Consider the following 25,722-nt stretch of genomic DNA (forward strand, 5'->3'; position numbering starts at 1 on the left):
ATCCACATTAACAGCTTCAGGAAACAGAGCATAATGCATAGCTTTGCTCGACAGGACGCTTCACCAACTAAATGTCTAAAATATATGTGGGACATATTACATACAGACTTTATAATAGTGCACATGTACCCACAGTGCACAAACCAATAATCAGTAATAGCAAAAAGATATTTTATAATAACAGTATCAATAATAATAATCAGTATCAATCAATAATAACAATATCAGTAGGCCTATATGATGATATGGACATCTTCATTAAGCTATATGTAAGTAAAAAAGAGCAAAATAATATATAGCTAACAGACCAACACTTCAATATATGCAGGACACTGGCACATAAGCTGTTGTTGTGTGTCCTTCATTTTCAAAGAGGATCAATGACATCATGGGTGATTTCTTAACTCTTGTGTCAGTTGGATTTAAGTGAGTCATTTGCACAAAGTCATCAGCCTCACTCTGTCTTCCAGAGTCATTAAAGTCCAGGGATGGGACAAAAGTCAAGAGGATTGGTGATGGCCCAGGTGCATTGGATGACCTTGGCATCTTAGTATCTGCCCAAGATCTAAGTGCTCCATGGCGCTTACTTCACCTGCCTTCAGGGTAATTAGAACAATTATTCTCATCCACCCATTCCACCAGGTAAAGTCTTCACTAACTCACCAACAAGTCTGATACCTGTCAGTTACCCTCAACTTGGTTTAGCCCATTTGCTGAGATAGTTTACCAGGGTGTGGCCACTGCATATGCTACAGCTTGTTGGAGCCATGGCTGAGAGGCTCATTAGCAAATACACATAAATAGCAGAATAATAAACAATACTAAGCCAATCTAGTATTTTAGGTCCAAGATTGGAATTCAATGAAACACTCAAAGAACATTTGATCATTCAAAATAGGAAGACCATTTAGAAATGGCAGAAGAACATTAAGAGTAGGAAAGGAAGGGCTATTTAATGAGCATCCAGCCTCACTTCAATTAAACACAACCATCTATATCGCTTTGTTGCCCATGATGCTCTGCTGGTCAAAAGTAGGAGAGAGGCTAGAGTTGTGTGTGCCCTGGTATTTTTCTATTTGGGAGATCAGAAATCCATATCAACAACTCAAACTTTTAGTCCCCTGAGCTAATTAAATCTCAAGGACAGTTTCAATTGGAAAAGAACTAGCTTAGACTTCATGGTGGGGACCCTGGTAGCTATTTCTTCTATCATAGATAACATGGATGATAACCACCAGATCTATAGCTCTACCTACATTTCTAAACTTGAGCCAGGATCCAGGCTATCATCAGTTCCTGAATCTATGGATTATCTCTATATCTGAGGAGTCTCCACAGCTAAAACTCTAGGCAGAAAAGACATCACCTCCAGGTTCAGTTCACTTCCCTTGCCTGATCTGTGATTTATCATGATTTGAATCAACATTATTGGGCCACAGTACACATTTTCTCTTTCAATTAAAACATCACATTATAAGCTTTTGTCTTTTTAAAGCTTAGTCTTCCTCAGAGCCTACTGAGCTCAGATGAATCCATCATCTCTCTCTCCTCTTGCTCTTCAGAGAGTCTAACTCCCCAGAGAGCAAAAAATGAATTGTGGTGAATTTTCTTTACAGGACTTCCACTCTCTGGAGCTATTGTGAACATACAAATTTTGTAACCTTTCAACAACTTGGTATGCAGCAGATTTCCACCTACCTGCTAACATGTGTTCTCTGAACACTAAAATTTCTCGGCAAAATTCCTTGCTGAAAGACTTTAATGATGAATTTGGGCATCATACCATTGTTTGTTTGTATCAGAGCTTTTCTGAGCTAAAAACCAGGCATATTGGTAAGCTTCTTCCTTAGCTGAGATGCTTATTAGTTACATGGCTATATTTGTAAACTTTCTATCACCTGAGACTTTAAATCAGATCAATAGAAAAATGAGGCCCTCTCTTTAGTATCAGCAAGAATGATATACATTATTCCTGGTGGAGTCATACATATGTACTAGAAGTGCCACATGATGATTCCATTAAGATTTTTATGCAGTGTTCACTATTCCTAACCTGTTCAACAATATAGTTAAAATGTTCATGATTTGGGGGCAGCTAGGTGGTGCAGTGAATAGAGCACCAGCCCTGGATTCAGGAGGACCTGAGTTCAAATCCAGCCTCAGACACTTGATACTTACTAGCCATGTGACCTTGGGCAAGTCACTTAACCCCAATTGTCTCACCAAAACAAACAAACAAACAAAAAATGTTCATGATTTGGCTCTCATTAGATATACTTCTAGACTTTTAAATGCCTGCCCATGCTGATATTTGCTTGAGTAGAGTGGTCTCAAAGTTTCTGCTTTGGTCAAAATGGATCAGAAATGCAGGGAATTCACAGACTGAGAAATGCTTCTCCCACCCTTTAGCAATCATAGACACTTTCTGGATCCTGCCTGTGTATATCTGATGAAATGATCATTCACTTTTTTTTTTGATGAGGCAATTGGGGTTAAGTGACTTGCCTAGGGTCACACAGCTAGTGTTAAGTGTCTGAGGCCGGATTTGAACTCAGGTCCTCCTGACTCCAGGGCTGGTGCTCTATCCACTGTGCCACCTAGCTGCCCCAGATCATTCGCTCTTAATATTCTCACTATCTACTTCCAGAGATAAGAAGCCCAATGCACATAAATTCCAAAGGATTGCTAGTGTTTGTCTTGTCCAAATATGGAGAAGAGTTTATAGCACTTTTCTTTGTACGTCATGAGAACCACATCACACGTCTCATCCAGGGTAATTTCTTGATCTGTATATCCAAAGCCATTATGTAACCCTTTCACAGAGACACAGAGAGAAAGACAGACTGAGAAGATACTGAAGAGATATGAAGATATATGTTGACTAGCATCATCTACTCCCTGGTACCTTCCGTGGGATCAGTTAAGCTCCAGTACAGAATTAACATTATGGATCTCTAACTTCCGCCATTGTAGCAATAATAAGGTATTCTCTATGAAATAGAACTTGCAACTTAAGCATCAGTTCCTCACTCCTTGGCTTGTATCACTCCTCAGAGTCCTTCATCAGTCATCTGCTCTCACCACCAATCATCCACAGAAAACTGAGTCAGAGAGAGTTGGCCACTGGCATGCTCTCTGGTAGAAATGCCAAATTTTCAGCTATGCTTTAATATGATGGTGGCTCAAGTCCCAGGGTATGACATACAGCCTTCATTCCTTCCTTAAGTTTCCTAAAAACTTTGATGTTTTGTTATTAGGATGAAACATTTGTCCACATTAATTTTTCCTGGCTGAAAGAGTATGCTGAATTCTGACTAATAATGCTACCCATTTCTCATAAGCAGCATCTAACTTGATCAAAGTACACCAATAGATTTTTTTCAGGTTGCTTGAAATTTCATTCTATATACAAAGTCTTTGAACTCCTTAGTGACACCTTACCTCAAAGCCAAGAACACTAAATTGTGTATGGAATTGTAAACTTCACTGTCACAAGTGTAACTGGTCTCTAGTAACTGTTATTCTCTTGGTCCAGAACTGCTCCCAAGGTCTGGAAGCTAGCATCTGTGTGTAGTGTAAAAAGCTTTTCTGGGTCTGCATAGGCCACCATTGGTACATGTATGAAGCAGTTGACCAAATCCATGAAAACTTATTTACATTTGTTTGTCTGTTGATCTTTAAATGGCTTCATAGGTTTTAGAGGAATTTGACCTTTCTTGCCCTTCTACTTCTCATTCTGTTTAATCATGTATGCATGACTGAGGTCATTCAGTCATTTAACAGTTGCAGCATAGTCCTTATATAATAAAAGCCAAATCCCAGAAAAGCCCTTAAGTCTCAATGGTTATTTGGACACAGACAATTCTGTAGTGTTTCTATCTTCTCTGTACCAGTGTTCATGCCTTGACATGATACTTTGTAAGCCACATATTTCACAAAAACTCTGCAAAAATGGCTTGTGTTAGTTGACAGATTCAGATCAGCATCCTCTAGGTGATCCAACATATTCATCAGTCTCTCATGGTCTTCTAGCATCTTTTGAAAGACAACAAGGTAATCAAGGCATACCATCACTTCCAAATAAGTCGTGTCTCTTACCAATTTTTTCCCTAGCCAGGTACAACTGAAATTCTCTGAGATATGAGCTCAAACTAGTAAAACCCAGTTAGACTGATGAAAATAATTGTCTATTTCCCTTCCTCTGCCATAGGAATCTCATAGTGTCCACTGAATATCCAACACTGAGAACCATTGGCTGTGCAACATGCAATCAAAGGCACCTTGAACTTTTGGCATGGGATACTGGTCCTCTTTCCTTCTCTTGTTCAGTCTGTGAGTATGCATATCTTTATATCTTCAGTTCTTCTGTCCCATTGTTAAATGTGATGCATATTGGGCTTTTGGACTCTATGACAATACTATTGCCCCATAGCTCTTTTAAATGGTTTCAGAGGTCTTCCATCACAAATTAAGAATTCTTTCCATATTCTTTCCAGAATGGTTTACTGTTACTTTTTTAAAAAAATTAATAAAGTATTTTATTTTTTTCCATTACATGTAAAGATAGTTTTTACTGTTACTTTTTACATTTTGGATTCTAAAACCTGCACTTATTTTATTTCCTCCTACCTAATTTTCCAGAAATCAGGATACATTGCTTTCAGGAAGTGCAAGTCTTTTGATCAAACAGACAGGTTTTTCACAGATGTGGTGAGAGAAAGATAGAGACTCAGAAAGAAAGACAGACAGAGATAGACAGAGAGAGGTGGCAGGGAGAGAGATAAAGAGAGATGGAGAGAGAGAGAGAGAGAGAGAGAGAGAGAGAGAGAGAGAGAGAGAGAGAGAGAGAGAGAAAGAGAGAGAGAGAGCATGGTTTTACACCCAATTATCATTCATTCATTCATGACTCAGAGGAAGCCTTCTACACTATACAGAAATCTATATATCACAAACACCTGCTTCAAGAAGAGAACAAAAGTACTGAATGTGGCAAGCACCAAATGGAATCACAAAAAAGGAAGCTGATTATATTCTTGCAGACAGGAAATGACTGGATACCAATGTTGGAATAATTTTCCAATCAGCCACTCAAGTACAACCATAACGTCAACTTAATGATGCCATCTGTTTTTTACATAGCAGTTATTTCTGAATATTACTACCCCATGTTGTCATCCCATGTACTTTTCCTTATAACAAAAAATTATTTAAAGACTAGCCAATACCATAAACGTATCTGATAGTATGTAACATTCTTCACACCTTTTGACCAAAATAATACAAGGTTATTTCTTTCCTCATCCATCTTCATTTCTCTTAAACAAAGTTTGTAATTTGTATTACTTAAAGTAAAATAAAATCAGAACATGGTATACAATTAATGCAACCCCAACCTGACCTATTTAATGTGTTGATTAAAAAAAAACAGTCGGCTAGTTTTAAAATAATTTGTATTGTATTGTTATAGGGAAAAGTTAATTGGATGACAATGTGAGGTACTAATATCCAGAAATAACTGTTATGTAAAAATAAATGGCATCAATAATATTGCTTTTTTAAAAAATTGAGATGACCGAAAGATCCTACTGGGCAGCCAGATAGCACAGTGGATATAACACTGGTCTTGAAAACAGGAAGACTCATTTTCGAATGAATTCAGATCCAAGGGGCAGCTAGGTGGTGCAGTGGATAAAGCACTGGCCCTGAATTCAGGAGGACCTGAGTTCAAATCTGGCCTCAGGCACTTGACACATACTAGCTGTGTGACCCTGGGCAAGTCACTTTACCCTCATTGCCCTGCAAAAAACCCCCCCAAAACAAAAAACAAACAAATGAATTCAGATCCAGCCTCAGACACTTGCTAGCTGTGTGACCATAGGTAAGTCACTTAACCCTGTTTGACTTAGTTTCCTCATCTATAATGTTGGAGAACAAAATGACAAAGCACTTCAGTATCTTTGCCAAGAAAACCCCAAAATGGGGACATGAAGAGTCAAACATGACTGAACAACAAAAACAAGAGAGCCTAAGGTAAAGAAAAAAATTGTTTTGGGTATCACTGAGATCTGGTGGGAAGGGATAATAGTAGGAATGTTATTGTCAGGGAAAGCTATGAAGAGTATTTCTGTGAGGATCAAGTAGAAACTATATCTTTATAGGGATACATAACAAGTCCACATCAGGGCATCTAGGTGGCACAGTAGATAGAGCACTGGGCTTGGAGTCAGGAAGACCTGAATTCAAATTTGACTTTAGAAATTTACTAGCTGTTGTTGTTGTTATTGTTGTTTGTCCTTTGTTGTCAAAGAGGACCATGACAACGGGATGATACCATGACTTGCTGTGATTTGGATTTAAGTGAAGGAGGGAAGGAAGGCTATGCAAGGTCCAACTTCATTCTCTCTTCCAGAACAATCTGGGTCCAGTGGCAAGATATATATCAGGAAGACTGGAGATGGCCCCAGAAGTTTGAGGCAATCATGGTTAAGTTACTTACCCAGGGTCACACAGCTAATAAGTGTCTGAGGTAAGATTTGAACTCAGGTCCTCCCAACTTCAGGGCCAGTCCTCTATCCATTGTGCCACCTAGTTAAATGTAGGATCTTGGGCAAGTCACATTTCTATTTGATTCAGTTTCTTCATCTATAAAATGAGCTGGAGAAGGATATGATAAACCATTCCAGTATCTTTGCCAAGAAAACCCCAAAATGGGGTCACTATGAATCAGACACAACTGAAATGGCTCAACAAAAACAACCACAGGTCACATGGTCAGAAGAAGGAATTATATGAAAACTTCAGGAAACATACAGCAAACTAACTAAAAAAGCATTATATTGGACTAACAGGGAATTTCAACCAGTCACACATTTACTGTTGTTCTTTCTGCCAAAAGCACAGAAACTACTATAATAACTCCTTGGCTTGAATTAATTATAATTTTATCTCTCAAAAGGTGGAGAGTACTATAAAGAAAACTTCTATTTCAAATTTGAATCTCACCAAGGAGTAACTGGTTGCTGAGTGAAAATAATGGAAATCATGGGACAGGGGAGGGAATTAATCACTCCATCTTAAATTTATGATAAAAAAGATAGGAGGGGGCAGCTAAGTGGCGCAGTGGATAGAGCACTGGCCCTGGATTCAGGAGGACCTGAGTTCAAATCCGGCCTCAGACACAACACTTACTAGCTGTGTGACCCTGGGCAAGTCACTTAAACTTCATTGCCCTGCATAAAAAAAAAAGATAGGAAAACTGGGCATAGTCTGACATGCTCTCTAGATTTGGGAAGAGCAGATTTCAAAAGTTCAGAGAAAGAATATATAAAATTCCATGGCTCAGAATTATATGGAAGACAGCCTCAGAAAGATGACATGCTCTCAAGAATGAAATTCTGAAAAGAAATGATCCTAAGGAGAAAGAAAAAACAAACTTGTATAACAACACTGCTGAAAGCATTGGATTCATTGACTAATTTAGATTTGAAAAAAGCATATATAGAGACTAAAAGGAAGCACAGGCTACTTAATCTCCCAAACACATGTAAGTCTAATGATGTTACTCTCCCCCTCAAAATTCTTCAGTGGTTCCCTATTGACTTCCTTGATAAAATACAAATTCTTAAGCTAGAATTAAAAAACAACAACAACGTGAGGATAAATTCAAAGTACGGCATGACCTTCTCAGAATAAAATTAGGCACGCTGTAATTCAGAATGAGCTGAGGCTAGCAAGGAGTAACAACAACATTTTTTTTTAATTCTATGGGAAAGTAAAGAAGGATCATAGAATATAAAAGATCATTGCTTGGGGTATGTGAGATTATAGCAATATAGGAAAGAAAAAAAGAGAAAACTATTCAACTTTTATTTTGTTAGATTTCTATCGAGATAGAGAATGATATTTGGACCAGAGAAGACAGAACACAAATGACTAATAGAGAATGAAAACTCAAGATACATAGGGAGGTAGAAGAAAGAAAATGAGCTGCCCTTGATGAGGTCAAGCTACCATTCCCAGACAAACTGGATCCAGGAGAAATCGCAGCCATAATTGATGAGCCAATAACAGTGATCTTTGAAGGATTGTGGAGAATGAGAAAAGTGACCTAGGATTGGAAAAGAACAAATGCCCTGTTTTGTATTTTTAAAGGGGAGAAGAGAATAGAAGTATATACCATAGACCAATTTGAGTTTGATTTAGATTGTTGCTGAGATTCTAGAACATATTATTAAAAGGTTGGTTAGTTAGAATCTAAAAGAGGAAACGGTGACTATTAATCCCCAGTCATCGCTTTGCTCTCTTCATGTTCCCTTGACCAGAAATTGTGTCCTGGAGAAGTTAACCACTTTATCCCCAAAACCCCACACTGAGGGGCTACTGTTCTGATTGGTTAGTGCCTCATTTAACTTACTATATGCAGGCATGCTGGCCATAGACATGATTTGCTCTTCTCCCCAACCATCTTCTCTCAATCGATTTCTTTGCCACCAAGTCCATATTCTTCAGGTTGTTCTTTTCATTCTCAATTTCCAGTTCTGAAAGCATAATCAAATTAATAATAGCCTTGCAGCTGTAAAGGATTTGCCAATATACTCCCTCATGCTTCTACTCACAAGCCTAACCAAAGCCTAAGCATAACCACAAATACCATTTATGTGTTATCTCACCCATTACAATGTAAACTCCTCAAAGGCAGGGGCTGTCTTCACATTTTATTTATATTGCCAGTGCTTACCAGAGTCATTAGCACATAGTAAATATTTGATGAATGCTTTTCACTTATGCATTCATTCTCAGCATCACTTTATCAAGGTTAGATTAATTTCATTTTCCTTTTTGAGATGGGAAGTAGACTGATAGATGGAAAGAATGCTCTAGATATGGGTTACCTAGTTTTTTTTTAGCAAAACTTTGAGGGGCAGCTAGGTGGTACAGTGGATAGAGCATAGTCATGCCATACTTTGAATTTATCCTCACGTTGTTGTTGTTTTTTAATTCTAGCTTAAGAATTTGTATTTTATCAAGGAAGTCAATAGGGAACCACTGAAGAATTTTGAGGGGGAGAGTAACATCATTAGACTTACATATGTTTGGGAGATTAAGTAGCCTGTGCTGGATTCAGGAGGACCTGAGTTCAAATCCGACCTCAGACACTTGGCACTTAACTAGCTGTGTGACCCTGGGCAAGTCACTTAACCCCCATTGCCCCACAAAAAGCAAAATTAAAAAATTAAAAATAACACAGCAAGAATAGTAATTAAAAAGCATATACCCAAAAGAAAAACCTGGGCTTCATTCTTACACACAGAGAAGTGGGGTGAGCAAGGAGAATGGGCATAAGCTTAAAATGTAATGCTAATGACACATATTTTAGGGAGAACATCTGGCCAAGGCAATTCATAATGCCAAAATGTCAGGGCCTCAATCAATGTCCTTCCTCTCCCTGATGGGTTCTTCTGAAATTCACTATAGAGCTTGGCACTGGAGATGGACAGGATGCTTTGCTAATAGGCTGAACTGGCTTTCCACGTGGTCTCAGCAGGATTAGTGCCTCAGCTGGACTTGGTATTCTCAAGGCCTGGCATTTGTGCTGAATGGGTAGATCCCCTGACAGGCTGGACTAGATCATTTGTTTGACTTCTGAGTTTTCTCCTCACAAGGGGCAACATCTCATCCTTTTGAAATTAATCCACTATACCACCTAGGCTTACTATAATGGACAGCTGTGTCTTCACTGCATCGAGTCTCAGGTTCAACTGAGTGGTACTGAGTGCTCTTTTAGCAGGACTGCTATTGTGCTCATTCAGAAATGGCATAATCTCTGGGCCAAGGATTGACAGAAGCCCCTCTAAGTGTTCTCCCTCAGATGCTTAATTCTTCAGTTTGGAATCTTCCAGGCAGGAAATGGGAAATAAATAGCCTCTCCTATTCAACAATTTTTCTTGGTTCAGAGCTGGAGTTGGTGAGGGACCTCACCCTAACTCATGGCAATCATCCAGTACATTTTCCAAATACCTATTGAGTTTGTGCAAATGAATAGTTGGGGGAAATGGTATTGAAGCAGTATATTCTCTGGGGGACAAATTTATTATCTCAACTGTAATTAATCTACTTAATGCCTCAGGTTCCCTACAAATGTAGAATGCTTTTTGCCTAAAAGGGCTTCAGATTTACATTTCATTGCCTGTGTGTTTCCCCTTTAAAAACTTAAACTTTGCTGGTCTAAATGGAGTCCACCTTTAGAGTTTTGTGGACTCAAAGCTTTTTCAATGGACAGATCCAGCAGAAGTTATTAATGCAGTCATGTTAACTAGAAGGGAAGTAATCCAGGAATCTATCCTTGGCCCAGTGCTACTCAACATTTTAATTAATGATTTGGATAAAGGCATAGTGTATACATGTCAAATTTAAAGATGGTACATAGCTCAGATTGATACAAAACACCAAATGACAGAATCTGAAAACGAAAATTAAAAAAAATCCTTAACAGGATAGAATATTGGGCAAAATGGAATAAGATGAAGTCTACTAGATATTAAAGTATTACAACTGGGCTAAAAAAAACTTCAATAGAACAGGAGAAGTGTCATGTCTCAATCTGAAAAATACCTGAGAATTGTAATGGACTGCATGCTTGGCATGAGTGAATAATGTGGCATAGCACTCAAAAAAGCTCATGTGTTAATGTGACCTTAGGCTTCATTGTGGGGAAGAGTGTTCAACTGGCCTCTGATCATGTCCTATCACATCTCAAGTACAGGATTTGGTTCTTCCTACCACATTTCAGCAAGGATAAAAGTGTCCAGAGGAAGATGACTAGTATGGGTGAAAGACCTTAAGATCATAGTATATGAAAATTAGTTTTAAGAACTAAAAATATTTAATTTGGGGAAGAGAAGGCTCAAATGGGACATAGTAGCTACCTTCAAATATTTGAAAAGCAATCATGACTTGTTTTGCTTGGCTCCAAAAGGCAGAACTAAGAAAATGGGTAGAAAATAAAAAGAGTCAGATATAGATTCAACAAATGAAAAAGCATCTAGTTTTAGAGGATATTCAAAAGTAGAATAGTCTTCTCCCATTGGCAATATATTTCATTATGCCTTCAAGCTCAATATGGACAACCACTTGTTATTTATGCTGTAGAAGGGATTCTTGTTCTGGTATGGGTTAGCCCCGATAGCTTCTGAGGGCTCTTTCAAATCTGACATTCTGTGATTCCATGAAAGAGGGTCTTTTTTCTCTGAAGGTTCCAATAAGTCAGTATCATTGGAGTTGATACTTTGGAAACACTTGAAATGGAATGAAATGGAATGGGATGGAATGGGATGGGTACGATGGGAAAGAATGGAATGGGATGGGATGCGATGGAATGGAAAAAATTAATTTATCACTTATGATACAATCATATATTGTGATGAACCTTGTGACTACAAATAGCAAAGTGAGAAAGTCCCTGCTCTCAAGCTCACAGTCTAAGGAAAATGGCATATATAAGAAAGCTCAGCTTCAGGATAGATGTAAAACCTCCTTGGACCTTAGCATTCAGTGGCAAACCTGATGTCAAGGCCCAGGAGTCTTTAGATTGCATTATAAGGGCAGAAGCTCCTGGTGGGATCTGGGAGTAGGAGTGGGGTCAGCATTCTGACTGAGACCATTGCCACTGCGTAGTAATTCTGGTGTTAGAATGTAATGATGGGGGCGCAGCGGATAAAACACGGGCCCTGGATTCAGGAGTTCCTGAGTTCAAATGCGGCCTCAGACACTTGACACTTACTAGCTGTGTGACCCTGGGCAAGTCACTTAACTTCCATTGCCCCGCAAAAATAAATAAATAAATAAATAAATGATTAGAATGTAATGATGGCTTTTTCTCTTCTACCGCTTTTGAGTTTGCACTCGGTTCCCTCAGCTGCCAACATGCAGAACGACACTGGCGAGTTCGTGGACCTCTACGTGCTGCGGAAATGCTCCTCGAGCAACAGGATCATAGGGGCCAAGGACCACGCGTCCATCCAGATGAACGCGGCCAAGGTTGACAAGGTCACAGGCAGATTCAAAGGCCAATTTAAAACTTATGCAATTTGTGGAGGAATTCGTAGAATGGGAGAATCTGATGACTCTATTCTCCGGCTGGCAAAAAATGATGGTATTGTTTCAAAGAATTTCTAATTGAAGAAACCTTGTGGAATATGTCTTAATAAATCAGAAAAACGGCAAAAAAAAAAAAAAGAATGTAATGATGGTGGCAGCTAGGTGGCACAGTGGATAAAGCACTGGCCCTAGATTCAGGAGGACCTGAGTTAAAATCTGGCCTCAGACATTTGACACTTACTAGCTGTGTGATCCTGAGCAAGTCACTTAACCCTCACTGCCTCACACACACACACAAAGAATGTAATGGTGAATGAATGAGGCTCAAGAAGGTGGGGAAGGGGGAGCAGAAACATTCAAAGGGGTTACTATGTTGGTTTTGCTGGGCTCTTCCCTTTTGTGGTCTTTAGACAGGACTAGGTCAAGCTGGGTTTATTGGGGAGGGGCAGAGCAGTGCATATGAATGGTGTTCCAAAAGTCTTAGGGGAGTTTTGAGCTATTATAGCTAAAATTTTGAGATACCTTGTATAAAAGAAGTAAGAGGCACATTCTCCCTCCTTGGGGAAAAAAAAAGGTCAAGTTACTCATGGTAAGTCCATAAAAATATTTCCAAGGACATGTAACAACAAGTTCAAAAGATTGGTGTATAAACTATGAAAATAACTGTTAAGTATTTAGGAAATAGATTTACACCTTTAGAAAATAGTGGTAGACTGAGACCTCCATCATCCTTCCTAGTCCCAATTCACTAGTTAAAAGAGCACTCTTATTACCACACTTCATCGTGTGCCTAGAATTGGAAATGGAGTGAACTCTATTTACTTCCATATTGTTTCAGAGCTAAGTACAAAGAAAAGTCAAAGGACCTTGGTCCAAAACTTGACTCTGCCTTTTACTGCCTATACAATCCTGCTGTGAGTCCCAATCTTAATTGTAAGGGGAAAGGATTGGATTAGATAATATCTAAGAATTCCTTCCAGCTCTAAGTCTATTACCCTACAAGAAAAAAAATACTTTGTGGAAATCCAGGGCCCTTTAATCTCTCTCTCTCCCTCTCCCTCTCTCTCTTTTTTTCTCTCCCTCCTCTTTCTCCCTCTCCCTCTCTCTCTCACTGCTATGCAAACTATGCAGCAATTAGAGGAAAAAAGATGAATAAAAAGATGAAATAAAAGATGGAAAATCAATGATTTCTGTTGTTAGCATCTCTGATGGAAGAAAGTGTTGAACCAACTTAATTAAAAGAAGGTTTAGAATTAGGTATCCATTTTTAAAAATCTTTTTCATTTATTTTCTTATTCCACCTTACTCATTCTCTACTCAACATTTCAAACCTGCAAACTTGTCACATGTCCCTGACTGTTGCTCCCATTCAGCCCAACTAACCCATCTTCCTAAATACCAGTGAGAGCTCATTTTTTAAACAAGTAAAGCACACATGATAAATTAAAACAGGGGTCCTTTGTTTGGGGCAGAGTAGTTAGTCACCATAGTCATCTTAATTGCGTGATGATGTCACCTTACAACCTTAGTGGAAGCCCTAAAGGCTTAATCACCAGGAGTCCCAAGAGGCATGCTGGTAATGGGTAATTAGTGTTACTTCAGAAGTTATATAGTTCACCCTTGTCTCACTACAAGGAGAAAGAATTCTAAGCATCATCACTACAGAAGTTACAGACTAACAAGCAATAAGAATCTCCCTTTCTAGATAAGGTAGAGATCAGGCTGAAATGTGAATAGAGGATCCCTTCAGACATTAAGAACATGACTAATGGAAAGCAGGAAGAAAGAAACCGTCATATTTCATTATTGTCCGCTCCATGTCACTCTCTAGCTTAGGATGGGAAACAAATGTTTCGAAAGGAAATCAAATACCTCTTAGTTTCTAGCCATGTGTCTGAAAGATTGACCCATTTTTTCCCCAGATGAAGCATTTCATATACCCTTAATCCAGATGCAGACTTTTTTTTTTTTTGGTGGGGCAATGGGGGTTAAGTGACTTGCCCAGGGTCACACAGCTAGTAAGTGTCAAGTGTCTGAAGCTGGATTTGAACTCAGGAACTCCTGAATCCAGGGCCAGTGCTTTATCCACTGTGCTGCCTAGCTGCCCCCAGATGCAGACTTTTAACAGATTTTTGCCATAGCTTGCTGAGTTGTCTTTGTTTTCCTTTCAAGACATTTTATTGGGTATTACCACTGAAGAATTATTTTATAAATTGAAAGATAGTACAGAATAATGGAAAGAACAATGGAATGAGAGTCAGGAGACCTCAGTTATTGTTTCAGCTCGGTAATTAGCTTTTTTATCTGGGAAAAGTCAACTCACTTTTGAGGATCCCCATTCACGTATGTAAAATGAAAGCATTGGACTAGAACAGTATTATCAAACTCAAAGAGAAACTGATCCCTGCTGCTGGCATATTGAAACCACAAATTAAAATTATCCATGTTGGGGCAGCTAGGTGGCGCAGTGGATAGAGCACCGGCCCTTGGAGTCAGGCGTACCTGAGTTCAAATCCGGCCTCAGACACTTAACACTTACTAGCTGTGTGACCCTGGGCAAGTCACTTAACCCCAATTGCCTCACTAAAAAAAAAAAAAAATTATCCATGTTGTGTTGTATTTTTTATTTGTTTTATTAAACATTTCCGAATTTTATTTTAATCTGGTTTGGGCCTCACTCCAGAGTTTTGTAGGAGGCGTGTTCAACACCACTGGACTAAATTGTCCAAGTTGCAACCCACTTCCAACATTTCACAATTCAACAAATTCTTCTTTTTCTACCTCAGCTCCTAAGCATATAGTGCTTTATTCTTATCCAGTGTGGTGACAGGGCATTGGTATACATTGCCGTCAACTTGTTCTCCTCCTACCTGTCCAACTGCTCCTCAGTCTCCTATCATCTCCCACCTTTTAAGTGTAGGTATGCTCATAAGATGCTGTCATGGGCCCTGTTTTCATGTCTTTGTGATCTCATCTGCTCCCACAGATTCAACTGTTATACCTGCCCACATATGTTTATACACACACCTGATCACAACTCCTACATCATCCACTGCCCACTGGACATCTTTGCTTGGTTGTTCCATCAGCATTTTAAAGTTAGCATATCCAAAATGGAGCTTTTTATTCAAACATGCACACACATGAACACATACACACACATACACCCCTCTTCTCCATACTCCAGACTTGACTATTTATGTTAATGGCATCATCATGCTTCCAGTTACCCAGGTTTGCTACCTGGGAGTTATCTTTTATTCTTCCCTCTCCCTCAACCCCAATCATTTGTAAGGTTTTATCGATTCAGTCTCCACAACATCTCTCATATCCATTTCCATCTCTCCACTTATCGCTCTTGTCTGGACTATTCAAATGCCCTCCTAGTCACTCTTTTTGCTTCTGTTCTCTCTCCTTTTCCGATCTGCCCTCCAGCTCATTTCAGTAAGCATTTACTATGTCCCAGTTAATTTAATAAAATGTGGCAAGCACAGTTCTGGGCATTGGGGATAAAAAGGCAAAAATAAAACAACGATTGCCCTCAGGGAGCTTATAGTTGAATTGGGGAAAACAACATGTACAGGACAGGGTAGGCAGCACAGTAGTAAATAGAGCACCGAGCCTGGAGTCAGGAAGACCTGAATTCATTTTTAGCCTCAGACACTTCCTAGTTATGTGGCCCTGGGGAAGTCATTTAACCCTGTTTGCCTCAGTTTCCTAATCTGTAAAATGAACTGGAGAAGGAAATAGCAAACCACTCTAATATCTTTGTTAAGAAAACTCTAAATGGAGTCACAAAGAATCAGACAAGGCTGAAACAACTGAATAATAATATGTACATAAAAACATCAATATATGTGTATATATACACATGCATATATACATGTGTGTACATGCATGTGTGTGTGTGTGTGTAGACAGAGAGAGAGAGAGTCCAGGATATGAAGGGCATTAGCAACAGGTGGCATAAGGAGAAACTTCCTGTGTGAGGTAACATTTGAGTTTAGATTTCAAAGAAACAGGATTCTATAAGGAAGTACATTCTATGCATGGGGGAACATCCTGTTCAAAAGTGCAGAGGTGGGAAATGGACTATATTATAGAGGAGGAAAAGGAAATTGGCCAGTTTGTGATGTTTAAGTCAGAGTAATAGATTTTAAGTCTAGAAGGAAGAGCCAGATTGTAAAGGGTTTAAAAAAAACAAATGAAGGAGTTTGCATTTATCCTAGGGGTAAAAAGAAACTACCAGAGTTTCTTAAGGGGGTGGGAGGTCTAACATGGTCAGACCTGTTATGTAGATCTGATAGCAAAATCAATCTGGCATCTGAGTGGAAGATTTATAAGGGGAGTGACTGCACTAAGCTGTCAAATTAATATTCCTAAAATACAAGTCTGATCATGTCACTCTTCCTTGTTCAAAAATCTTTAGTAGCTCCCTACTGCCTCTAGGACAAAAGACACATTTTAAAATCTGGAGGTAAGGGCTCTGTACAAGACATCTTATATCATTGCTTCACCCTATATTCCAGCCAAGTTGGCCTATTAAGTATTCCTAGAGCTCAGTAACCATCTCCCATCCCTGAGTCTTTGGTTAAACTGTCCCCTCATACAACCCTTTCTTACCTCTTCCTCTTAGAAGCCCTACCTTCCTTGAAGGCTCAGCTCAGGTATCACTTTCCACAAAAAGCTTTTCCTGTTCCCCCCCACTTTGTGTCCTTTCCCTCCTCAAATGCTATGTTTATTTAGCTGTGTACATGTTGTAAGCTGAGGAAAGGAATCAGTTCCTTTTTGGCACTGGCTCTGGGATCACGGGGCATGACTTCAGATCCCACCTCTTCCACTTTACTAATTGTGTAACCTTTAGGAAGTCAATTAACCTCTTGACACTTTAGTTATCTCATCTGTCAAATGAGGTGTCCAACTAGGTGACATCCAAGATCCCTTATACAGTTATCCTTTCCCCATCACAACTTCCCCCATTGCAACTTTCCCCATCATGATTTCAATATATCACAGGTCAGCATAAGAAATTAGATGGAAATTTGGAGTTTTCTGGAAGCTTCGGGTAACACACAAAGGCCAGCAGATAACACAGAAAAAGGTGAGGAACTAAGAAATGCATTAAATACATGTATAGTATTCTATAATATCAACATATTTGATCCTTTAATACTACAAATACACAGAATTTATTTTCTTTCTTTTTTTTTTAAGTGAGGCAATTGGGGTTGACTTGCCCAGGGTCAAACAGCTAGTAAGTGTTAAGTGTCTGAGGCCAGATTTGAACTCAGATACTCCTGACTCCAGGGCTGGTGCTCTATCCACTGCGCCACCTAGCTTCCCCTATTTTCTAAAGTTAAAATAAGTAAAAAGATAAAGTTTGCAAAAAGAACATGAAAGCCAACAGATGACACACAAAGGCTAGTATTTTTATTTAACATTGACTTACATACAGCCTATGACCAAATGCTTAAGCTTAAGGTACTGTAGTAAACACCCCATAAAAGAAAAAGAAAAAAACTTAAGACTTCTTCTCTGGTATGATGTGGAGGCCAAAAAATTAAATGTGGGTTTTCCAGATCACGGGGGTGCTATACCCCTAACTTTGGCAGTGTGGAAGGTATAACTGTAGCTCTAAATCTGATTATTTATAATACACACAATGCTGTCTGTTCATAATTCCTACTTATTTTATGTATAGATGGGTCCCTTTTATCTCTCTCATCAAGGTGTTTTCTCTCTCTCTCTCTCTCTCTCTCTCTCTCTCTCTCTCTCTCTCTCTCTCTCTCTCTCTCTTTCTTCGACTGCTTCCATCCCTAAGATGAGCTTGGCCTTTGATGCTGATGCATGAATGTGCTTACCTCTCTCTTCATGTCTGTTTGTAGCCTAGCATCTCTTTGTATGTCAGTATCAGTTTATTTTCTTTCTCCATTCCCTTCCTCAGAAGGACCTCTTTGGAATTTCTAGTATTTTCACCCTTAAGATATACTCCTTTTCTTCTTTCTTTCTTTCTTTCTTTCTTTCTTTCTTTCTTTCTTTCTTTCTTTCTTTCTTTCTTTCTTTCTTTCTTTTTTCTTTCTTCCTTTCTTCCTTTCTTCCTTTCTTTCTTTCTTTCTCTCTCTCTCTCTCTTTTTTTTGGCAAGGCAATGAGGCTTAAGTGACTTGTCCAGGCTTACACAGCAAGTGTCAAGTGTCTGAGGCCAAATTTGAAATCAGATCCTTCTGAAACTAGGGCTGGTCCTTTATCCACTGTGCCACCTAACTGCCCCCTATACTCCTTTTCTTGACCTTTGTATGCCTGCCTTTTGATCCTGTGTTTTCTTTTAAATGTCAAGGTCAAGGACCATCTCAAATCCCAACATGTGAATCCTATCATAGATGTGACATCAGTTGTTTGTCCTCATTTTGCTGCCAGTGTGAGGTAAGGAGAGTTTACTTCTTGTCCTGGGAATTCACAGCTTCCTCTCGTGACAGCAGAGGAAAGAAGAGCTTCCTTGACTCCTAGGGACATGTGCTTGCACAGGTCCACACCATTACATTCAGTGATGCTGTGATCCTTACTCAGGTAGACTACAGAGAGAAGGAGGGAGGGATGGAAAGACAGAAATACAGAAAAAGAAAGAGAGAGGCCCTAGGACAAGCTGTGAGCCATGCCATAGTGACGTCTGGACTTTTGGGTGGATAAAAATGAATGCTAATGGATACATGCTTGGAGGAAGTGCTCCTAGCAAGAAGACAAGGCAAGGCCACCCAGGGAAACTTCTGTCTTCTCACTGTTTTGTAACCTATTTATAGAGCAGCTCCAGTGAAGCAAATGTTTCCAATGATGGACCTACAAATATTTCCATCATACAAGCACATTCTTTTTCTCAATACAAAACACCAGAAGTCTCCCAATTTGGCACCTAAGAAAGAAATATTAATATCAGACATCTGTAATAAATATTCAAATGAAAGGGTATAGAAACTTGCACTTGGTGTCTTTAAAAAATGGCTTAACTTTGCTTCCCAAAATTTGCATCCAAGTCATGCACAAGATGCTCTCAGAAATGCGGCTGGTGCTGGGGATGAGATGAGCTGGGGCATACCCACATCAGTGCCAGCTCTTACACAGAGCTGCACGCTTTGTCATGTCAACTCGTGGAAATATTTCCTTTCCCTCTTAGCTTGGGGGCTTCTTATCCTGGCAGGTATTTCATGGATACCAAAGCTAGATCATGGACTAGGGAATGTGATCAAACTAGCCTGGAAAGTAACCCTCAAGACATAACAAGCCACTCACTCTCCCTAACTACGAGTAGCTATTGCTATTCATGCTGTCATTCAAATTCCCTTCATGTTACGATTCATCCATTTATGAATGTAACATTTTGCCAGTGTTCCTATTCTTTGCTCTGACATTTATTTGTTCTAAAATAGGGGTTCTTAAATCTGGACTCTGTGAATTTGGATGGAAGATAATGACATCTTTATTTTTACTAACCTCTAACTGAAATTTAGACAGAATAAGGGATCTATGAAACAGAAAAGGTTAAGAACCCTTGCTATATCATCTTGGGAATTTTCTTATGGTCTTAGTATTTTAGTTTCTCTAGCCATAAAATAAGAAAAAGATAATTGGTCCCAAGCAAATTAAAATTGGTAAATGTATAGAGGAAAGAGTTGTCTATACATATGAATAAAATACATATTATATGCATTTTGTAATCCATAAATGAAGTTTGTATTTCCCCAGTACAGCTGTATCCTATATCTATTATGGTTTTGTTTTCTTTTGTTTGCTGGGCAATGAGGCTTAAGTGACTTGCCCAGGGTCACACAGCTAGTAAGGGTCAAGTGTCTGAGGCCAGATTTCAACTCAGTTCCTCCTGAATCCAGGACCAGTGGTTTATCCACTTACTATGTATTTTTTGTATACTGATGTACATGGGTTTTTTTTCCCCTTCTCCTGGCCAGATTGTTAACTCCTCAAGAACAAAGACAATTTTGTTTTTTGCTTTTTTATAACCAACTTGCAACAGAGTGTTTGGCACTTGGTGGCATTTAATAAATACTGATTAATTGATTGATTAGTGTCTGAATCAGAAATCAGAAAAAAACTAAGCTTAAGTCTTGACTCAGGCATCCTGAGCAGGGGTAAAACACTTAATGTCTCGGGGTCCTAGATGGTTTTCTAAGAGTATAAGTCGCATAATCTTTGCATTGGCAAAGGGAATCTTCTCTCTCTGGAGCTTCCTATAGTCCTGACATTACAAGTCTAGTCCAAAAAAAAAAAATAGGTCATGTCTACTCAACCAGATCATAGGATCTTTTGGGGGCAGAAACCAGTGGTCCTTACACAAAACTCATAGGATTTTGTATAGAGCTAGGTATACAGTAGGTTCTCAGTAAATATTTATGGATTGAGAAATTGAAATAGCAAATGAGTTTGCCATATATATATAGCGGCATGCTAGAGTTGTTTCTGATAGGCTCAGGAGAGTTGATTGTTAAATTTTTAGTGTAAATATTTATGCCTCACAAATCAACAAATGCTATTAGGACTTAGATTTATTGTTTTATGGTTCGTGTGGAGACTTGAGAAAGTGATGATGAAAAAGATAATGATGTAGATTAAATTTAAAAGTATGTGTGTACTTTTTTTCTGGAGAGATGGTTGTTAAGTATTTACCAGCATATCCCTGCATATATATATATATATGTATGTATGTGTGTGTGTATTTATTTAGTATTATGTATATATACACATGAATTTTTTATTATATATGTATATATTTATACATATATACATTTCTATAGGGGTATGTGTATATGTATACAACATATGTACATGATGGTGGTTTAGGTTAGAAATGCTTAGGAATGCTTTGATCTGAGCTAATAATTTACTAAATACCTTTAGCCTAGGACATTTCAGTTCTGGGATTCTGCTCTTCAGGAATATAAATTGGATAGATACGAGAGAGAGGGAAAGGGAGAGAGAGAATCTTTAATTTATTATAGAGATCTATAGATATATATCTATAGATAAATAGGTATCTACCTATATCTGTGGATAAAGATAACATATTTTTTATTATCTACCGTTACTTTATTTTTTTAATTAATCAAGTATTTTATTTTTTTCCATTACATGTAAAGATAGTTCTCAACTTCTGTTTATACAAGCTTTACAATTTCAGATTTTTCTCCCTCCCTCCCCTCCCTCCCCCCTCCCCTAGACAGCAGGTAATCTGATATAGGTTTTATATATATATATATATATATATATATATATACACACACACATATATATACACACATATATGTATACACATAATAACATTAATCCCATTTCTGCATTAGTCATGTTATAAGAGAAAAAATCAGAGCAATGATGAAAAACCTCAAAATAGAAAAAAAAAAAAACAACAGCATCAAAAACAAAAGAAGTAGTATGGTTCATTCAGCATCTATACTCCGCAGTTCTTTTTTTTTTTTTCCTGGATTTGGAGATCTCTTCCATCACGAGTTCCCTGGAACTCTTTTGTGCCATTACATTGGTGAGAAGAATATAATCCATCACAGTAAATCAACACTCAATGTTGATGATACTGTGTACAATGTTCTTCTGGTTCTGCTTATCTCACTCATCATCAGCTCACGCAAGACCCTCCAGGTTTCTCTGAACTCCTCCTGCTCATCATTTCTTACAGCACAATAGTATTCCATTGTATTCATATACCACAACTTGTCCAGCCATTCCCCAATTGATGGGCACCCCCTCAAGTTCCAATTCCTTGCCACCACGTAAAGAGCAGCTATAAATATTTTTGTACATGTGGGTCCCTTTCCCCCTTCCATGATTTCTTTGGGCAAAAGACCTAAAAGTGGGATTCCTGGGTCAAAGGGTATGCACAGCTTTATCGCCCTTTGGACATAATTCCAAATTGCTCTCCAGAATGGTTGGATCAGTTCACAGCTCCACTAACAATGGATTAGTGTTCCAATTTTCCCACAGCTTCTCTAACATTTATTATTTTCCTTTTTTGTCATTTTAGCCAATCTGAAAGATAACATATTTGTAAAGCTCTATATCTGAGGCCATAGAGATAAGTAGATATCTACATTTAAAACACAAATATGATAAATACATACATACACATATATGTGTATATTATTTTTAAGAGAAAAGTACAAGGGATCATAGATCTAGGAGGTACTTCAGAGGTCATATAGTTCAACCCCTTCATTTTATAGATAGTGATTAATCACTCTCACATATAACTTTCAATACTAGGGACACCTAAGTGATGGTACAGTGGATAGAGTTCTAGACCTGGAATCAGGAAGACCTGAGATCAAATCCAGCCTCAAATACTAGCTGTAAGACCCTGAGCAAGTCATTTAACCTCTGTCTCCATTTGTTCATCTGTAAAATGAGTCTGCTATGAAGATAAAATGAGATAATATTTGCAAAGCACTTCAAGCATTATAGAAGTGCTAGCTATTAATAATAGTAATATGTCAATCCTCAAAGCAAAGGGATTATATAACAAATGCCAGTGCAGAGTAAATGGAGTTGATTCTTCAAGATAAGGCAAAATAGCCCCCAATAATGTCAGAATCTTATGAATTCAAACTAGATATATATAATACTTAGACCACTTATTTAAGTAGTATCTTTCCTTCTCTGCCATCCTAAACCAAGTTGTAGTCCTGTCAGCCCTTGGAGCAGGCAACCCTATTTCTACAATAACTGTCCAAATACATCTGCTGCCCCACAAGAAACAAGAAATGTTGGCTTTACCTAGCCACTGAGGGGAAAGTAAAAAAAGCAGAGGAAGGAATCAGGGGAGCTGAAAACATGTCCACACAGGTGGAGGGAAAAGTAATGGGAAACTGAGATGGGAAGTTATGCAGAGCAGGAACCCTAGGGTGAGAGTGACTCTAGTGAACACACCTATTCTAGTGAATACCACATTCTCTCGGGAAGCAGCAGACTCTGTATAGCTGTGGAAAGAAAAGGAAGATAGCAGAGGAAGGAGTAATTATAGACACTGAAAATGGCCCTGCACAGATGCCTTGGCCTTGAGGGAAAGGTAGCCAGAAACCAAAATGAGACCATACCAACCCCTGAAGGTTACTAGGACAAGGACCCAGGCCGGGTAACCCTATGCCCCAGATCTGAGGAGGCTGAGGCAGCACAGCCTTTTATGGTTTTCAACACCATTAAAGAAGAAGAGGCCAAAGAGTTGAGTTCAGGGATAAAATACAAAGGCTAAAACATCAATAAAATCCCAGCACATAGAGAGGATCCTAAAAGGGTGCAGGGAGGAAGACGGGGATGAGCAAAATCACAGTACACAATACATAAGTATTAAATTAGAAAGGAAAATGAGTAAATAATATCTGATGAGCCAATATCCTGTGAATAATCTCCCTTCCCCCCCTCCCAAATATCATAGAAACATGACACAAAAATCTCAGGATGACTCAAAAGAGAAATAAAACAAAGGAAGAAATTAGAATTGAATATGTGTAAGAAAGTAGAGCTCGCAATACAGAAAATAGAGTGATCAACAAAGAATTACAAAACACAATAAACAGACTAGGAAAAATAAACCCATGATGAAGTCTCTCTAAAGACATAAAAGAGAGATTATCAGGTTTGTAACAAAACCAAATAAAAGAAAACATTGAGGAAAATATGGCAGAATTGAAACAAAAGACAATAATATTAAAAGAATACAGGAATTCCACAAATACCAAAATGAATCTCCTTAAAGAAAGGATGCACAGAGAATTTTAGGCCTTCCAAAAGAAAATGACAAAGTTTTTTTAAAAAAAACTCATTTCCATAATACAGGAAATAATATTAGAAAACTGTCCAGAATGCCGAAATACAGGTAACAAATCATCTGTTGAGAGAATCAACAGATTTCTTTAAGAGAAACAAAATATTTCAAACTACAAAATAGTAGTAAATTTAACAATTGCAATTGCAATAAATGTTGCAAATGTGAAGGATAGTCAATTTGAATAATATAGGACTATTTTGAAGTTACAAGAAATTGGAGAAAATAATGGATTTTATATTCCAAAAGGCAATGGAGCTAGAGTTGAAACTCACAGTAGCTGAACCTAGAAACCTGAACCTAAACATCAATGGAAAAAGATGGGTGATCAATTAAAAAGAGTTCAAAGCATTCTTGCAAAACAAAACCCCAAAAAGGTAGTACATAGATTAATTGATTCTCAAACATTTCAGAGGAAGAAATACATATAGCTCTCAATAAGATTAATTGAAACCATTTACATCATCTTCATAAGTTATTGCTTATATCGAAAGAAAAAAGAAAGATTGACCTATTCACTTAACTGGCCAGGGAAAAAGAAATGTCAAAACAGGGATAGAAATCAGTAAGTAAATAAATGAAAAAGAAATTAATAACTTAATTAAACTAAAAAAATTGGGGATAGAGTAGACAAACTAAATAAAGCAGGAGGAGAAGGGATAGTTGGTTCTTTATTAGCTTAAAAAAAGCTAACAAAATTGAAAATAGCTTAGGTAAATTAATTAATGAAGGAGAAAAACCAGATCACTCTCCCTCTATCCATAGTACCTAGACAGAAAAGATACTCCACTAAGAAGATACTCTGAAGGTCTGTATACATTCAAAAGTTATAGCTCATAAGATCTCATCAGTTTCAGAGGATTCAAATAATTCATACTGGAAAGTACACTGTGGGAAAAACACTGGCTCTGGGAGTAGAGGACCTGGGTTCAAATTCCACCTTTGATGCTTCTTTTTTTTTTCATTTCCCCCATATATTTTATTGTTTTATTTACATGTAGAAATGTTTAACTTTTTTTAAAGTTTTATTTAGCATTTTCCCCAAGTTACATGTAAAAAAAACAATTTTTTTCACATTGTTTTTTTAAAACTTTGTGTTCCAATTTTTTTTCCTCCATTCCTCCTCAACCCTCCCTAAGAAATCAAGCAGTTCAATATAAGTTATACATGTGCAGTCATACAAAACATCTTCACATTAGTCAGGTTGTGAAAGAAAATAGACAAAACAATTTTATAAAGAATAACTAACAAATAAAATTATACTTCAATCTGTATTCAGATACCATCAGTTCTTTCTCCGTTGATGGTATATATTTTTCATACATCCTTCTGATAGCATCCTGCTCACAGTTACTATTGCTAACTGTATTGCCTTCCATCCTATTCCCTCCCCTTGATATTTACTCTATTTTCTATCTTCTTTCACCCTATCCCTCCTCAAAAGTGTTTTGTTTTATACTGCCCCTTTCCCTCAATCTGCCCTCCCTCCCTTTTCCTCTCCCTCCCTATCCCCTTCCCCTCCCACTTTCCCTCAGGGCACAATATATTACTATACCCACTTGAGTGTGTATGTTATTCCCTCTTTGAGCCAATTCTGATGAGAGTAAATCTCACTCACTCCCCCACTCCTTCCCCATCTTCCCCTCCACTCCATAAGCTTTTTTTTTTGTTTCTTTTATGTGAGCTACTTTTCCCCAGTCCACCTCTCCCTTTTCCTTTCTTCCAGTGCATTCCTCTTACCCTGTAACTTTATTTTAAAGATGTCATCATGGGTCAGCTGGGTGACATA

At 38.1% G+C, this 25,722-nt stretch overlaps 1 protein-coding gene across 1 annotated transcript; it reads left to right on the forward strand.

Annotated features, from left to right (window-relative positions):
* Window positions 1–11,922: 11,922 nt before the first annotated feature.
* On the forward strand, window positions 11,923–12,234 carry LOC122736990 (40S ribosomal protein S21-like). The gene has a single exon (XM_043979386.1). The coding sequence runs from the start codon at window positions 11,923–11,925 to the stop codon at window positions 12,172–12,174; it is 252 nt and encodes an 83-aa protein (XP_043835321.1). The 3' UTR covers window positions 12,175–12,234.
* The last annotated feature ends 13,488 nt before the right edge of the window (window positions 12,235–25,722 follow it).

The sequence above is a fragment of the Dromiciops gliroides genome, chromosome 1 (assembly GCF_019393635.1).
Source record: "Dromiciops gliroides isolate mDroGli1 chromosome 1, mDroGli1.pri, whole genome shotgun sequence".
NCBI classification, from domain to species: Eukaryota; Metazoa; Chordata; class Mammalia; order Microbiotheria; family Microbiotheriidae; genus Dromiciops; species Dromiciops gliroides.

Excerpts from the sequence above, each read along its gene's own strand:
- LOC122736990 (XM_043979386.1), top strand. The coding sequence starts at position 11,923 with ATGCAGAACGACACTGGCGAGTTCGTGGACCTCTACGTGCTGCGGAAA.